Below are 16,033 nucleotides of genomic sequence, written 5' to 3' on the forward strand. Positions count from 1 at the left end.
GTTAAGTGAGTGTGTGTGTGTGTGTGTTTGTGTTCAGTGTGTGTGTGTGTGCTAAGTGAGTATGTGTGTGTGTGTGTTTGTGTTCAGTGTGTGTGTGTGTGTGTGTGTGTGTGTGTAATTGAGTGTGTGTGCATGTGTGTGAGTGTGTGTGTGTGTGTGTGTGTGTGAAGTGAGTGTGTGTGTGTGTGTTAAGGTGTTAAATGAGTAAGTTAAGTGAGCTAAGTGAGTTTTGATGAAGTGTTTTAAACTAGCTCTAATTCTCCCTGGCAGAACTGATCCAAAAGGAAGTACAAGCTAATTTGATGGGGTGTGAGAATGTATCCTCTCCTCAACTCATATGCACACAAGCTCTCAACTTGTCCCAGGTAAACATCCACAAATCTTTACCTGTATCATTTCTCAAGTCCTTCTGATTTGGTGCTGATTTTGACTGAAGTATAAACAGTACTGTCAAAATATAACAAACTTGAAATAAACATGGCAATGTCTTTGGTCGAGGTTGGACTGACAATATCTAGTTAGAATGCTAACTAAGAATATTTTAGTAACACATTACATATGTGTTTTTGACATCAAAAATGTGGATTGTCTCGATATTCAGACCAGCAAGTGCAGCAAACGTTTGACTGGCCTGCTCTGTTTCTCCTGTGTCTCCAGGCTGCTTTAGGAGGGCCGGTGGTCTGTCAGTCTGGACAGCACTGGTTCCAGGTGGCTCTTATTCAGTCTCTCAACTCTACCAGCGCCACGTCCACCATCTTCCCCCGAGTGTCTCTGTACAAGGACTTCCTGCGCAGCAACCTGGGCTGCATTCCTAGCCCCGTCCCCTGTCCATCTACCACAGCGACAACGACAACGGTGGACTCAGGAGCAGCGGAGAGAGTCGCTCAGTCTCTCTTCCTCCTGCTCCCCTCCCTGGTCATCTCACTCTGTGTGATGCTGTCATGATCTGTCTGTTTTCCCTCCTATTTCTTATTTTTTATTTGTGCCCAAACTTTCCAACAAAAATGACCAGTAATCTCTTCGTAATCTCCATTGTCATAATCCTGAGTTATGATGTCTGCAAAAACTTTGAGAATTTTTGGACTGATGCTTGTGAAGGTGTTTATTTTCCTCTGCAATAATGAGTATGTATGCCCAAAGTGAATTACGGTTGAAGAAAGGTATCCTGTGCATGGTCAGTGTGTACTCTCTGCAAATCAGACCGACAGTCGACTTGACTACAAATGAGTTTTATGTTCAAATTGTTGCCATTGCTATTTCATGACAAAAAGTATAAGCTAAATGTTTTTTAAAGGATAAAATAAAATATAATTTTTGGGGATGGAAATAGCTGCTCAGTCAATTCTTTGCTGTGTGATTCTGGGCGTTTTTGGACCATTTTTCGACTAAAAACTCATGCTTTAATGCTGCATTCCAACATGGTGCATTCCAGAATGCTGCATTCCAGAATGTTGGTTTGCGAACGGAAAGGGAACTGGTTCTGTCGGTGAAAAAGGGCTAACTGTGCTGCTTACAGTACTCTTCTCTAAAGGGCTAACTGTGTTGAGGGCTAACTGTGCTGCTTATAGTACTCTTCTCTAAAGGGCTAACTGTGTTGCTTACAGTACTCTTCTCTAAAGAGGCCCTGGTGTGTTGCCTTATAGAGTATAATGTAGTATGAGATTGTGTAATTTCACCCACGTTACTTCAGGTATTGCGATTTTAAGTAAAGGTCTGGACATCTTATGTGCACTGACCACACATCATCACCTTTAACCAGGCGTCTAACAAACCCGGTATCCTTAAAAGAGGGTGTCAACAGTTATTTAATCAGTAGGTCAACTTTACAGGGATATCGTAACACCCCCAATTATCACCACTTTTGTTCAGAAATTCTAAAACAACGATGTTTTTTAACACTTCAAAATAACATTTACTAAATGAACCTTACATTTTTCAGTAGCCATAGTTGTGTAGATTTGAACAAAATCTGGTTTGGTTCTTAACGGGAGCATTTACTGCCTGAAATATCCGATTTTGTTTACCACGCTCGGAGTTATAGTGCTGGCCTGATGGGTCGCCCATTTACACCGTTTCAACGGCACATGGACGGTTAGACCGAGAATTCTCGTCGTGAAATTAAAATTCCACTGGAGCTCCAAGCGGTTGTGTACACGCAGCCTTACAACACTGTTTACAGCTCCTGGAGTCACGGTAAAATGTCATTTTTGGTACATAGCTAATTTAGATACACCTATGTTGTGCGTGGTTGCGTTTCTATAGGAGTCCGCTGTCTTGGTTTGTATAGAAATGGATATTAAGTGACACATACACGCAAGACGGTGGAAATACGGGACCGGTGGAAATAGGGGGAGTTACGATATAGTTGTCCGTGAGCCATTCAGGGAAATGAAAGGACAGAAAATCGGTCTGAAAAGAGTGTCTTTAATAAATTTGTTCAATAGTTGACACATAAAGTATATGATGACTTCCCAATGATGTTTCGCCAACTTTTATTAGTTCCAAGTTTTAACTGTACTCTGCCAGCTGTAATGGACAGTGTCTTGTTTGGTGAGATGAAGTCATCTGTGTTCAATTTACTCCTCCTCCTTCCCTGGTATTTCCTATGAAGGCACTCACATAGAACACAATTACCTCACATAGAACACAATTACCTCACATAGAACACAGGTACCTAACACAGCACCATGAGACTATAAGAACAAGATTGCTTTAAAAATGTAAAGGAACCGTATGTAAGAAATGTATTTTAATTAATCATAAAATGGGCCTGATATGTCACTAGACATTAAGAAATCATGTTCATTTCAAATACTTATATCACTGACAACAGTAGTCCGGCCAGAATATTGTCATTTAAAAAGTGAAGTTGCAGCCTTCAACTGATGTTGATGTTGTGTTTTGTCATGTCATGTTGTGTTTTGGCCTGATGCGCCACCCTCCACCTATCTACTAATCACGAAGTCAGTAGTGTTTCGGCATTCGGGTTGGCAACCTCGAGTCAGGGGGGAGGGGGAGGGGATTCACCGCTCTACAGTAATTTAAAAGTGATTGCAGTAGCAGTTTTGGCCACAATCTTACATATGGTTCCTTTAATTGAATACTTACATCATTAGGATTATAAGATCTGTACAGGTCAGGTGACCCTGCCTGGTCCCCAGCAAATTGAGCATCATTAGGATACTAACAGAGAGATCAGAGAGAGGTACTTGAGGAGTATAATTGTTGCATTCATTTTGAATCCCCAAACACATAACACATACTTGTTGGAGTCAACTGCAATGTTTTACATTATGTACTGTACTTACATTGTATGGATCATGTGGTCCAAAAACATCATCATGAGGTCCCAGTTTACTGAAAGGAGGGTGGCAGAGATATTGGATACGCTGGGGAGGGGAGAGGAGAGGAGGGAGTGAGAGCTGTGGCAGGGCACATGTGATCAATTCAATTTGGATTAATTGGGGGAAATCCTGGATCATGTGATCAATTATGGAATTAATCCACTGTAACTAAACCATTATAGGTAGTGCAACAAGCTTATGGCAATCATTTCCTATGACTAAAAGCATCAGAACAATTATAGACTCATTTACAGTGTTCTTGGAATTTCAGCAAAAATATGAGGGTTTGACCATTTGATTTAGTGACTGAACTCTAGTCATTCGGATGATGCTTGCAGTGATTTCAATCTAAGGCCAGTGTGTGTTGCTACTAACCTAAGGTCCAGGAGGCCCCGGAGGTCCAACAGGGCCCGGCAATCCTCGAGGTCCCTTTAAAACAGCATCGATGAGAATATTCAAATTCACCCATAACACATCCATAACAAATCCATTCATGGACACACAGTGTTCATTCTGTTCTTAAATGTTTACACCGTATGTGTTCATCATCATTACTTACTCTAGGTCCAGGAAGTCCAGGCGGTCCTACAGGTCCTGGAGTGCCTTGAGGTCCCTGTAAACCACAATATACAATTACACACACAAAACACTTCATATAACATTCTACACACAGAACACTTAATACTATATTACTATATACTATATATCAAATTCTACATACAAAACACTCAGCTGTGCTCAATCACTAATTGTAAAACTTGTGAGGTCCCTATAAACCGCAATATTCTAAACACTAAACACAGTTGTGCTGTGTCACTTCTTATGAAAAGGGTACTCATTTCAATTATTTTCAAAACCCACGATCATTCTGCAAAGCATATGTGCATCTTTCAAGCAAACTTCTAAAATAATCACACAAACATTTCACCCACACTGACATGTCAATATTATTGTCTTTATGCATAGGTAAGGTGTACTTACAGTTGGTCCAGGGGGACCCACGATAGCAACCTCCACAGATGGATATCTGATTCAGACGTCTCTTCCCCCCGACCCTGTGAGGGGAGGTACTGGTTAGACAGAGAGGCTCTGTGAGTACGAGGCTACGACGCTGTCCATAATGTCCAGCCACGGACACTTAGAACACTTTACAGTTGTGTGCAGAATAATAGCAGTGTGTTTTAAAAAATTGAATAAAGCTCAAAATCCTTAGAATAGCTGTTAATTCCATAATATCAATGCATTGGGAACACTGCACATTCAAAATTGACCTTTACAGAAAGTGAAGAAAATAGCAGCTTGCATTTTTCTTTACAAACTCAAACATTTACTGTACAGTATAAACTGAAAAAATGTCTCAAGATTTTGCTTTACTTTGAATCACTGCACTAATATTGATTGAACTACATTTCACAATTCCTCTGTATTTCTGGGTTTTGAATCAGAAACAGCTTTTTTGATGTAAAGAAAAATGCAAACACTGGGAGGTAAACTTTGCACTTAATTTTATGTTCTCAGGGGATTAAAACACTTTACAAGCATAACGGTATCAAATAAATATGTTTATTTAACTGACCAATGTTTAAAATGATCAATGGTCTTTCGGCCCCAGCCTTCGACTTCAAGGCAGCACAGGCTGGAAGGCATTAGGGGGTTAGGCAAGGGTTAGGGTTCAGTATGGCAGCGCTGCCTTATAGTCGACGGTGGCAGCACTGCCTTGAAGTCAACGGTGGGGGCCCAAAAGACCACCAAGCGTTAAATATATGCACGTTACTAATCTGCCTCCAATATCCTGGACGAAATTGTTAGCTAACATACTGTATAATGCTAGCTTCACTGACCGTTAGCATGCTAGCCATAGCTAATGCCAACTACAGGACTGTCATTCATGTATCTGCTCCCTGCTATGGTCATCTCTGCCTGTGGTGTTGTCATGATGTGTCTGTTTTCCCGATTCCCCTCTTAGCCCGTATCGTCTCTGTGTGACGCAGTAATGACCTGTCTGCTGGATGATGTCATAAGGAAGTGAAGTAGGCATCAAGGTAATATAGTCACATGACTGATATCTGGATTTTTGATTGGATGATCGTGATCATGGATGATTTAAGTCTTTAATTATATATATATTTTTAATTTATACCTGAATTCTCTTCAGCTCCTTGTAATCTTGAATTTCCCCTTGGGATCAATAAAGTATCTATCTATCTATCTATCTATCTATCTATCTATCTATCTTTCTATCTAATCTCCACTGTAGTAATATTACATTCATATTAGCAGTAGCACCTATGGGTTTTGGTTCCCTTGCTAGTGCATTCAACTCCCAATCCAAGGTGTTGACATCTGCAAAAACTTGAGAATGTTTGGACTGATGCCAAGTAAACATGTATGTGTTCCTCCACAACAATGAACACTTTTGCCCAAACTGATGTACAGCAAGTTGAAAGTCTTAAATGTGTCCATAAGCCATCCAGGGAGATGAAAGGACAGAAGCAAAACATTCAGAAAATATTGCCTTTAATATTTGTGTTAAATAGTCACATAGAGTATATGGTGTTGTGAATTTCTATATGCTTCGCCAACTTCCATAAGTTCCACTCTGTTGTAACTTCTCGGCTGTAGCCCACAGTGTCTTGTTTGGGAAGATGAGCTCAGCTGTGTTCAACTTCCTCTTCCTCCTCCTCCTGCCCTTGTATTTCCTATGAAGATACACACATGGAACAGTTACCTCACACATGGCCATGAGACTATCAACACAGCTGTATTCCCTACCAAGACTACTCTCATGCAACTGTACATAAGGGAATTATGTTATTAATAATCAGCATCTCATTGTTAGATACATGCAAATTATGTTCATTGATGATAATATAAAAGCTTTGACAGAAGTCATTAAATATTATTGCCCCCAGTGATCCACGCCATGTTACTTATACAGTATGTCACATACAGTACCTATACCTACAATGATAATTGAAAAGAATACTTACATCTTTCAAATTATGAGATCTGTGAACATCAGGTGATCCTGCCTGGTTACCAGCAAAGTAAGCATATTTGGGAAACTAACAGTGATCATAGAGAGGTTGGTATCGAGGAATGATATAGTTGCATTAATTTTAAAGAACCCCCAAACTCATAAAATAAACTTTATTATTATACGGCTCTTCACAATGCTAGTAGAACGCTTCATTGACTTGAATGGGATTTCCCAACGTTCTACGATGAAATAAATTCATGTAATTACCGCTGCAAACATATAATTACCACTGTCAATGGCAACGGGTTTTGTTCTTTTGATACGTCTTTCATATCACTACGCAAGGACTGGAACTTCATTCAAACGTGAAAGCAGACGGTTGATCAGCTGTGTTCTAAAGAATGTTTGATTCAAGTTCAGCAGTGTGTGTTGTTGCAAACTATTTGTTTCTCAGCAAATGCCACGATGAACGGTAACAAATAGGCTAGGCAGGGGCGGACTGGGACCAAAAATCGGCCCTGGCATATTTGGCCCAAGCGGCCCTCAAATCGGTCGGGCACACCTAATTAAATACAAAATCTTTGCATTACCATTAAATATACATATATTTTCAACTGTCATGGAGCTAGGGTTGCCACCTGTCCAGGATTTTCCTGATTGTCCAGGATTTTCATGGTATGTCCAGGAAAATAAAAATAAAAATCCTGGACACTGAATGTCCCGGATTTTTGTACATGATGCGCAAAATGTGTATTTCAGTTTAATTGAAGCACTTTGATCTATAACAACTTACCTCTGGATCTGAACCTGTGAAATAAATAAACACAGAGAAGTAATGTTACTCTGAACAACAGCAGTGGTAAATGTATTATGTGTAATCATTTCAGTGTTTTTCATTTCAGTGTTCTATTAGGAAATCAATATTACAAATCTTTTTTGTTAGATATACTACTGATAATGTCAGGGACACCAACAGCTCTATGTAATATCTATTGAAATTCCCATAATATTCACAATAAAGAAAGACAGTAGCAAACATGGGTAATGGTCTGTAAATTCATTACAACGTCTATCATGATCATAAAATAATTTAGACAGCACCATTTAAAGTGTTTTTATTTTGATACATAGCTACTAATAGTCCCCTGTGTGTATATATGTTCAAATTCACCACAGAAATCCAACTATCAATTGGAGAACAAAAAAGAAAAGGTGACAAATACTCTCTACTGTTATTCTCTTATGCTTTCCATACCACCTCTGTGCATACAAGTGCCATTGAAATGAGTACTTACAGCCATTAACCATTAGCAGTATTGCTGCTAATGTCAGCAATGCTAACTTAACGTGCTCACGCCTGTACATGTTTTCTCCGCTGCTTCAAGTGCAACTGAAATAACTGAGCAGTTTGTCACTTCAATAACTACTTCCCCAATTCAACTTTGTCAGGGCGCCCATCCTGTGATGTTTTAAAGACTGCATTCTGTGCACATGTGCCCATGTACAGTTTTTATTTATTCTATTGAAAAACACTAAAAAAGCAAAAAATAAAATAATAGTCGTACACATACTGATCATGATTGTAATGTTAATTTTATGCAAGTTGATAGCTTCCCCATAACAAGCTGTACTTAGTTGTATGCTTTGTGCTTTCATACATTTCTCCTTTATTGTACTATATACCCTTGTGTTTACTTGGGAGCTTTTAAATGGGAGGGAAGTGTGGCAGAGGAGTTTGTTGTTGAAGTATGTGGAAGACCAGTGTGATCAGACAGAGGGAAGGATGTGCCGTCCTGTCTGATGGTCACGTAGGGCCTCTTTGGCGAGCGACGCAACAGTGGACAAGAGAGAAACATGTCCGGCTTGGTGATGATCGGGATCAGACTGCTGATCGCCATGGCACTGCTGCTGACATTGGAGGCCTGTGAGTACAAACTACAAATACATTCTGGAATGTTCTCTAGTGTTCCGGAGGGTTCATTCTGGAATGCCATGGCATGGTGATGCAGGAATAGGGATGAGGATGTACCCTAGAGATGTTTTTACAAACTTGACATTTTGAAAACTGCCGCAATTGTTTGAGATTGTGGTCTGGGTACAAATAAAAACACTTTCGGAGTGCTTGTAAAAATGTAAATTATTATATTAAATTATTATTTTTTATTTAGCTTTGTTAAGAAAACTTTCTTAAAATATATATTTTTGTTGTTTTCTAGGTCAAGAGTTTGAGGTCAGTCACGATGATCTGTATCATTTTATTTATACATATCAAAAGCAATTTGTGCCATTTTTGACTAACATCCTCTGCTCAAACTCTGTGTCCATCTCCTGTTGTCATCGCACAGGACATTCATAAACCTCCTGTCCCTCCAACATGGCCGGTAAGCAAAATACACACACCACAACTCTCTCTCTCTTTCTGTCTCTCTCTCTCTCTTTTTCTCTCTCTCACACACACACACACACACACACACACACACACACACACTTCTACTCTCTTACCCTTATCACATTTTGAGTTGTCTGTGCTTCTCTTGTTCTGCAGTGTGTCTGTAATTTTCCTTCTGCTCCCGGTCCTCGTGTAAGTAGTCAGCTACCCATGACCACACAGTCACAACTCATTTCAGCAGCTCATTACAATGTCATTATCCTGAACTAAAGACTTGAGAAGTAAACATATCGTCTCTTTACTGTGTGTAAATCTCACAAGAAGGATTGTGTGTAATATTGCATCCTACAGGGTGTCCGAGGGCCTCCAGGACGAATGGGACCTCGTGGCCCTCCTGGGGCTATGGTGCGTACGAGGCCCCAGGTGACACACACACACGTGTGTGTGTGCATAATGTGTGTGTGTGTGTGTGTATTGTGTGTGTGTGTGTGTGTGTGTGTGTGTGTGTGTGTGTGTGTGTTTTAACACTTTTAACAGTGGTGGGTTGTTTTGCAGGGTTCTCCAGGTGTACAGGGAATGCCTGCCCCCCCCTGCACTCAAAGTGAGTCATGAAGAAAACACATCATTACCCACAAGTCATTGCAGCTCTCAGAAGTGTTCATTTCCTCATTACTTCCACTGTCTTCACGTTGATTACATAATCATTATGGGGTTGTTGACTTTCACGTGTTGTTTAATTGTTTTGTGATTTTGAACTATTGCAGGAAAGAGTCACGGTGGAAAAAGAAAGAAAAAAGCCTCAAGACCTGCGAGAGGACAGGGAATAGGAATTTGTGTTTAGCATGTTTTTTTAGCATGTTTAACTTAACTATGAAATCAATGTAATAATATGATATTAAGTCTATGTATCTCACTATTCACAATACACTGTATTGTTTTTTTTTCTTTACTTTTTGAAAGCAATGTAATTTTATGGCTATTTCTTTGTTTGGCATCTCATATCATTAATTCTCCCGTAGTTCTTGTGGCTGCTTATACACATATCTTCTCCGAATAAATCAGCAATGCACTGAAAGACACTAGACTCTTTTGTTACCATCAGACTAGGTGGGTAATTATTTGTCTTACATAAGCAGACCTGGGTTATGGCTGAGAAACAGAGACACCCGTTTCTGACCTCAAACTGACACAAAACCACACTGTCACCAGATCTACTTCTTTAGTGTCCTTGTCAGCTTTTGTGGATGTAACGTTAGAGACTGGGTGTGTTTGTAAAGTCACAAAACATGCAAAAAAAAAACAGAGGTTTGCAGATATAAGTGTGAGGTTATATATTTACATGATTTGAAGATTATCAAAGGAAATTCCTAAACATACAGTAATTATCAAATGCATTATTAAGTCAAACCTGAAACTCAAATGTTCATGTCAGAATGTCACCAGTGTGTTGTAAATGCACTAGCTTTTGATCTCAGGAACTGGATTGGATTGGATAGTCTCTAATGTCCCCTAGGGGCAGTTTGGTTCACAGCAACTAGCCGGCACAAATACACTCAGTCAACATAAAATATACGATAATAAATAAGGATATAATACATACAGTACATATTCAAATTGAAAAATCACATACACTTGAGGAAGATTGTAATATGTTCCAGATCGAATGTAAACATAAACAATGATAAACGAAGGCAAGTTGACCTATAACTTGTTAAGAAACCCAACAGCTCATGGGACAAATGATCTTAGGTATCTGTTAGACTTGGTCCGCTATAGAAAAGTATACCTCCTCCCTGATGGCAGGAGGCAAAACTCAGGAATGCTAGCCAGATGACCACAGTAGGCCTACAGCTAATGACCTTCATAGAAACATGATGAGCACAGATATTACAGACATCTCACATTAGTAGTCTTTAGCTTCTGCCACTTCAGTAAAAACACTAACAGTGAGACAGATTGTCTTCTTTTGGGACTGTCTCTTGAGGGGGGCAAGTAGCCTGTAGGTGCTCAGGTGTCAAAGGCAGTCGTCTTTTTAGCTGCTACCACTTCAATAAAAACATTAAGAGACATTTTCTTCCCTTTCCTTCCTTCCTTAGCTCTTCAGTGTGCCAGTGGTTCTTTGTCAAAAGCAGTTTCTCTCACACCGTTTGGTATCCTATTTGTACAAAACTGCATGATGACTGGTGTGATGATTACACGCTAAGCCTCCATCATAGTCAAGTCAGACTGCCAGTCTGGGTGTGTTTCTTTGAGTGTTTAAGACTAAAGTCCTTGTGCTTCTTGAGTCCCAGGTGCTGGTGATGAGTATCAAGCCATCAAAAGTGTGAAAGATCACCGCACACCGGGTCCTATGTTCTCCGGGTCCTATGTTCCCCGCTTTGTATGGGACCGAGGAATATAGGACCCTTTTTTAAAACCCTAACCATAACCCTAACCCCGAGCGGGGAACATAGGACCTGGGGAACATAGGACCTGGGGAACATAGGACCCGGGGAACATAGGACCCGGAGAACATAGGACCTGGGGAACATAGGACCCGGGGAACATACTGTGGGACCCGGAGAACATAGGACCTGGGGAACATAGGACAGAACATAGGACCTGGGGAACATAGGACCCGGGGAACATACTGTGGGACCCGGAGAACATAGGACCTGGGGAACATAGGACCCAGGGAACTTAGGACCTGGGCAACATAGGGATGACCCCTGTCAGACAGGGTTACTGCACACACAGAGAAGAGATGGCTCTCCTCTTATCTAACTCTGGGGTGGACCCCACATAAGCTAATTTCCCACAATGCTGGTGTGAAAAAGTTCTCTTTAAGAACTGAAGTCTATGCATGTCCACTACAGAGACTCAATGAATAACAGAAGAGTCCGTATCTTTCAGTGTATTTATTTATGATTTATTTATCATTGTCATAACAACTCTAAAGACATCACAAATCCTCACTGCAGATAAAGACCTACTTCTTCACTATTACAGAGGCTCTATAACTTTATTAATTATAATATTATTAACAATAGATATATCAGCAAAACATAGTCTTCTTTTTCTCTTTCAGAGATAGGGGGCATTCCTCAGTCCTTAGGGTTGTGTTTCTTCTGTGAAAGTTAAAAAAAGACACACACACACACACACACACACACACACACACACACACACACACACTGCACGCACACACGCACACACATACACACACACACACATATATAATTCTCAAGTTAATCCTAGGTGCTGGACGTGTGAAACGTGAATGTAAAACGTGTAGTCTGCAAACTAGATGCAGTTTCCAAGTTCATTTATGGTATTTTACCACTACGTGTGACGTCGCTGGTACCGGTACAAGCCCGTCCTCAGACATGAGATTGGTTTCTTCCTCCATCTCTGTAGAACTGTCCTGCGTGAACATTTCAACACATTGAAATCAGGAAACAAATCCAGAAGAAGAACCCAAAGTGCAGGGCTGGTATAGCATGGTGTGAGGGAGAGGAAGACTTGAATTCCAATTTAAAATGTTGTTTATTTAATAATAATACTTGAATTCCAATTTAAATACACCTATGTAGCATACAACAGAAGGTTGAGGGGAGGAGGAGAGGAGGAGAGAAGGGAGAGGAGAGGGGAGAGGAGAGGAGAGGAGGAGAGAGTGTGTTAGTGTGCCATGATGTGCATGGTGGGGGATCTGGCCAATGAGAGAGTGTGTTAATGTGCCATGATGTGCATGGTGGGGGATCTGGCCAATGAGAGAGTGTGTTAGTGTGCCATGATGTGCATGGTGGGGCATCTGGCCAATGAGAGAGTGTGTTAATGTGCCATGATGTGCATGGTGGGGGATCTGGCCAATGAGAGAGTGTGTTAGTGTGCCATGATGTGCATGGTGGGGCATCTGGACAATGAGTTTGCTGTGATACTGTATGTGTGCCAGTTGGTCTTGCTAATGACACGCTGTGTTATTGTGCTGTGACATATGGTTGGTAGTCTTACCGGCCAATGAGGGGAAGAACGGTGCCAGAGGTGCTAAGTGGAAGAACAGGAAATGTTCACACACACACAATATATATATGTATACAATATATAAGCACATTTGTATATATTTACATGTGACACAGATCATATTGACAGACCTTGGAATCTTGACCTAGAAAACAAAAAAGTAAAAAGGAGACAAAATCTATAGCAACAATTATGCTGACAACATAAGCAATTATGCTGACAACATAAGCAATTATGCTGACGACATAAGCAATTATGCTGACAACATAAGCAATTATGCTGACAACATAAACAATTATGCTGACAACATAAGCAATTATGCTGACAACATAAGCAATTATGCTGACAACATAAGCAATTATGCTGACAACATAAGCAATTATGCTGACAACATAAGCAATTATGCTGACAACATAAGCAATTATGCTGACAACATAAGCAATTATGCTGACGACATAAAAATACTGAGAGCATATTAAAACATTTACAGTACTATTACAACGTATATATACTGAAAGCATATTCAAACATTTCAAGTGCTATAATTTCTTGTTTAAAGAGCAATTTTCCATATACAATAAGAGAGCACCTGTAATTCAATCTCCACAGACAGACAAGGTTACAACAACACACTCCACCAGTCCTACACCCAGCTTCCAGATCCACTATCTCTGGTGTTTTACATGAATCAGTGTAAAGAAGCTAGTACTCACCAGTCTCTCCCTTTAGCGACAGCGCAGTGGTGGCCAGCAGTGCTAGCACTAGCATGGTACGCACGTAGCCCTGCATGTTTGTCATGTTTTAATGGAAACGCCCAGGGATAATTGAAGCTTGTAAAATCGAAACTGAGTGGCTGAGATATTTGGAATCCTACAGGAAGCTGCGCGTGCTGGACTTCCTGTGCAGGTGTAGCTTGGCTGAGGCTCTGACAGTCTGGGAGTTGGCGTCAAACATCCCAACTTCCTTCTGCTTTAAAACACTGGTGTGTGTGTGTGTGTGTGTGTGGTGGCAAGTGCTGCTCTTGCAGTTTGTGTCCAAGCTTCTCAAACCAGCAGCCTCTATGACTCACTCAGCACACTTTGCTTTACCCCAGCTCTCTCACATACAGGAGTATAAGTAAAGTATATATACTCTTTTGATCCCGTGAGGGAAATTTGGTCTCTGCTACATTTATCTGCTAAAGGTCTCTGCTACATTTATCCCAATCCGTGAATTAGTGAAACACACAGTGAGGGGAAGCACACACTAATCCCGACGCAGTGAGCTGCCTGCTACAGCGGCGCTCGGGCAGCAGTGAGGGGTTAGGTGCCTTGCTCAAGGGCACTTCAGCCGTTTAGTGTAGTCATTTGTTTGTATGTGCAAAGTACAGTCAATTGGGTGCAACTGTAACAGTAGATTCACTTTTACTGTACGGTTTACTGATGTATTCACATACAGTATGTATTTATTTGGTAAACTCCTTGGGCAGCCGTGGCCTACTGGTTAGGGCTTCAGACTAACCGGCAACCCTCCAGTTACAAGTCTGAAGCCCTAACCAGTAGGCCACGGCTGCCCAAGGAGTTTACCAAATACATATGTGAATACATCAGTAAACCGTACAGTAAAAGTGAACCTACTGTTACAGTTGCACCCAATTGACTGTACTTTGCACATACAAACAAATGATGACAAACATACATAACTACTGACAAACTAAATATTCATGCGCATGTTATTTAAACCATGTTTTTTCATTTCAGTGAAGCATGAAATACATTAAATGGAATCTCTCAAACCAACCACAGACCCTGGGTTTATTTGCTGGTCCCATCACTCGATCCTGCCGTCATCAGCCCTCTCCATGTGCTACAGTACTTACAGTACATATCCAACTGTCTGCTGCTAGTCATGGTGCTGCATGTGTACTGTAAGTGTGTGTGATTTCAGCTATAAGGACATTCAGACTCAATAGATTGGATGTGAATCTTTATTACATGATTTATTATTAGCTGTGCAAAGTCTGAGTTGAAATGTCCAGGGATATTCCAACTCATGGAACGTCTCTCGGCCAATCAGAAACAAATAAATAGTTCCATAGAACCCAATTGTTGTATAAGAATCTTTATTACAAATACAGCACTGGTGGTTCCTCCATGTCATCATGCACGCGTGCAGTAGAATGGTGGCTGTTGTGAAGCCCAGTATGTGGCTCCATGTGCAGTATAAACATGTTACAGTACTAAACATGTGCAGTAGCAAACACGTTACAGTACTAAACATGTGCAGTAGCAAACACGTTACAGTACTAAACATGTGCAGTAGCAAACACATTACAGTACTAAACATGTGCAGTAGCAAACATGTTACAGTACTAAACATGTGCAGTATAAACACGTTACAATACTAAACTTGTGCAGTATAAACATGTTAAAGTACTAAACATGTGCAGTAGCAAACACGTTACAGTACTAAACATGTGCAGTAGCAAACACGTTACAGTACTAAACATGTGCAGTATAAACACGTTACAATACTAAACTTGTGCAGTATAAACATGTTAAAGTACTAAACATGTGCAGTAGCAAACACGTTACAGTACTAAACATGTGCAGTAGCAAACACGTTACAGTACTAAACATGTGCAGTATAAACACGTTACAATACTAAACTTGTGCAGTATAAACACGTTAAAGTACTAAACATGTGCAGTAGCAAACACGTTACAGTACTAAACATGTGCAGTAGTAAACACGTTAAAGTACTAAACATGTGAAAATGCATGTTTCACTCACAGCAGAATTAAATAAACACAATCAGACCGAGCAAACATAACACATCATAATTCAGAATAGGACAGCTGCTCTATTAGAAACCACAGCAAGCCATACGTCTTCACTTGGTCAATTCCCATGGCTTCATTTCCTACAAAAAATAATAGTAATGATAATGCAGTGAAGAAATGCTGTTTTGTATTTGATTTGTAAGATGGAATATATGTATTGACATCAGGGGCGGACTGGGACCAAAAATCGACCCCGGCATATTTGCCCCAAGCGGCCCTCAAATTGGTCGGGCACACCTAATTAAATACAGAATCTTTGCATTATTGAATATGTATATTTTCAACTGTCATGGAGCACTGAAAGTGATGTATAGGCCTCACTCTGACTGATCAGAGGTAGGCATGGAGCACATGATCTCCATATTCAAGTAGGCTATACAAGCAATTATTAAAGAAGAGTTTCTGCTTGAATTCAAAGTATCATTTCAAATTATTCAATAGGCTACATTTAAACTATACAATGCTCAATTGACAGCATCACCAAAAAATACTGAAGCCTA

General features: G+C 40.3%; 2 protein-coding genes and 2 long non-coding RNA genes across 4 annotated transcripts in view; 1 reads left to right on the forward strand and 3 right to left on the reverse strand.

Annotated features, from left to right (window-relative positions):
* Nucleotides 1-2,404: 2,404 nt before the first annotated feature.
* Nucleotides 2,405-7,732, reverse strand: LOC121705510. The gene is made up of 8 exons (XR_006030819.1): nt 7,620-7,732; nt 7,118-7,131; nt 4,326-4,399; nt 3,904-3,957; nt 3,720-3,773; nt 3,309-3,389; nt 3,109-3,183; nt 2,405-2,603 (listed from the first exon to the last, which is right to left on the reverse strand). It is a non-coding gene; the product is annotated as an uncharacterized LOC121705510 (long non-coding RNA).
* On the reverse strand, nt 5,845-6,411 carry LOC121705511. The gene is made up of 2 exons (XR_006030820.1): nt 6,335-6,411; nt 5,845-6,043 (listed from the first exon to the last, which is right to left on the reverse strand). It is a non-coding gene; the product is annotated as an uncharacterized LOC121705511 (long non-coding RNA).
* A 351-nt stretch (nt 7,733-8,083) lies between the features above and the next one.
* On the forward strand, nt 8,084-9,599 carry LOC121706179 (complement C1q-like protein 4). Its single transcript, XM_042087699.1, has 7 exons — nt 8,084-8,248; nt 8,541-8,554; nt 8,670-8,705; nt 8,870-8,905; nt 9,065-9,118; nt 9,269-9,314; nt 9,478-9,599. Exons 1-7 carry the CDS (start codon nt 8,179-8,181, stop codon nt 9,552-9,554), a joined length of 333 nt encoding a protein of 110 aa, XP_041943633.1. The 5' UTR covers nt 8,084-8,178; the 3' UTR covers nt 9,555-9,599.
* Nucleotides 9,600-14,796: 5,197 nt separating this feature from the next.
* The window catches only part of sgca (sarcoglycan, alpha), a 10,396-nt gene continuing 9,159 nt past the window's right edge, over nt 14,797-16,033 (reverse strand). Inside the window, exon 11 of the mRNA XM_042087722.1 lies at nt 14,797-15,613. Within this exon, the coding sequence (XP_041943656.1) occupies nt 15,607-15,613 (7 nt within the window). The 3' untranslated portion in view covers nt 14,797-15,606. The remainder of the gene's footprint in view (nt 15,614-16,033) is intronic.

The sequence above is a fragment of the Alosa sapidissima genome, chromosome 3 (assembly GCF_018492685.1).
Source record: "Alosa sapidissima isolate fAloSap1 chromosome 3, fAloSap1.pri, whole genome shotgun sequence".
Classification (NCBI taxonomy): Eukaryota; Metazoa; Chordata; class Actinopteri; order Clupeiformes; family Clupeidae; genus Alosa; species Alosa sapidissima.

Coding starts and splice junctions, on each gene's coding strand:
- LOC121706179 (XM_042087699.1), top strand. CDS start 8,179: ATGTCCGGCTTGGTGATGATCGGGATCAGACTGCTGATCGCCATGGCA. Junction 8,706..8,869: donor CTGTCCCTCCAACATGGCCG/GTAAGCAAAATA, acceptor CTTGTTCTGCAG/TGTGTCTGTAATTTTCCTTC. Junction 9,315..9,477: donor TGCCCCCCCCTGCACTCAAA/GTGAGTCATGAA, acceptor GAACTATTGCAG/GAAAGAGTCACGGTGGAAAA.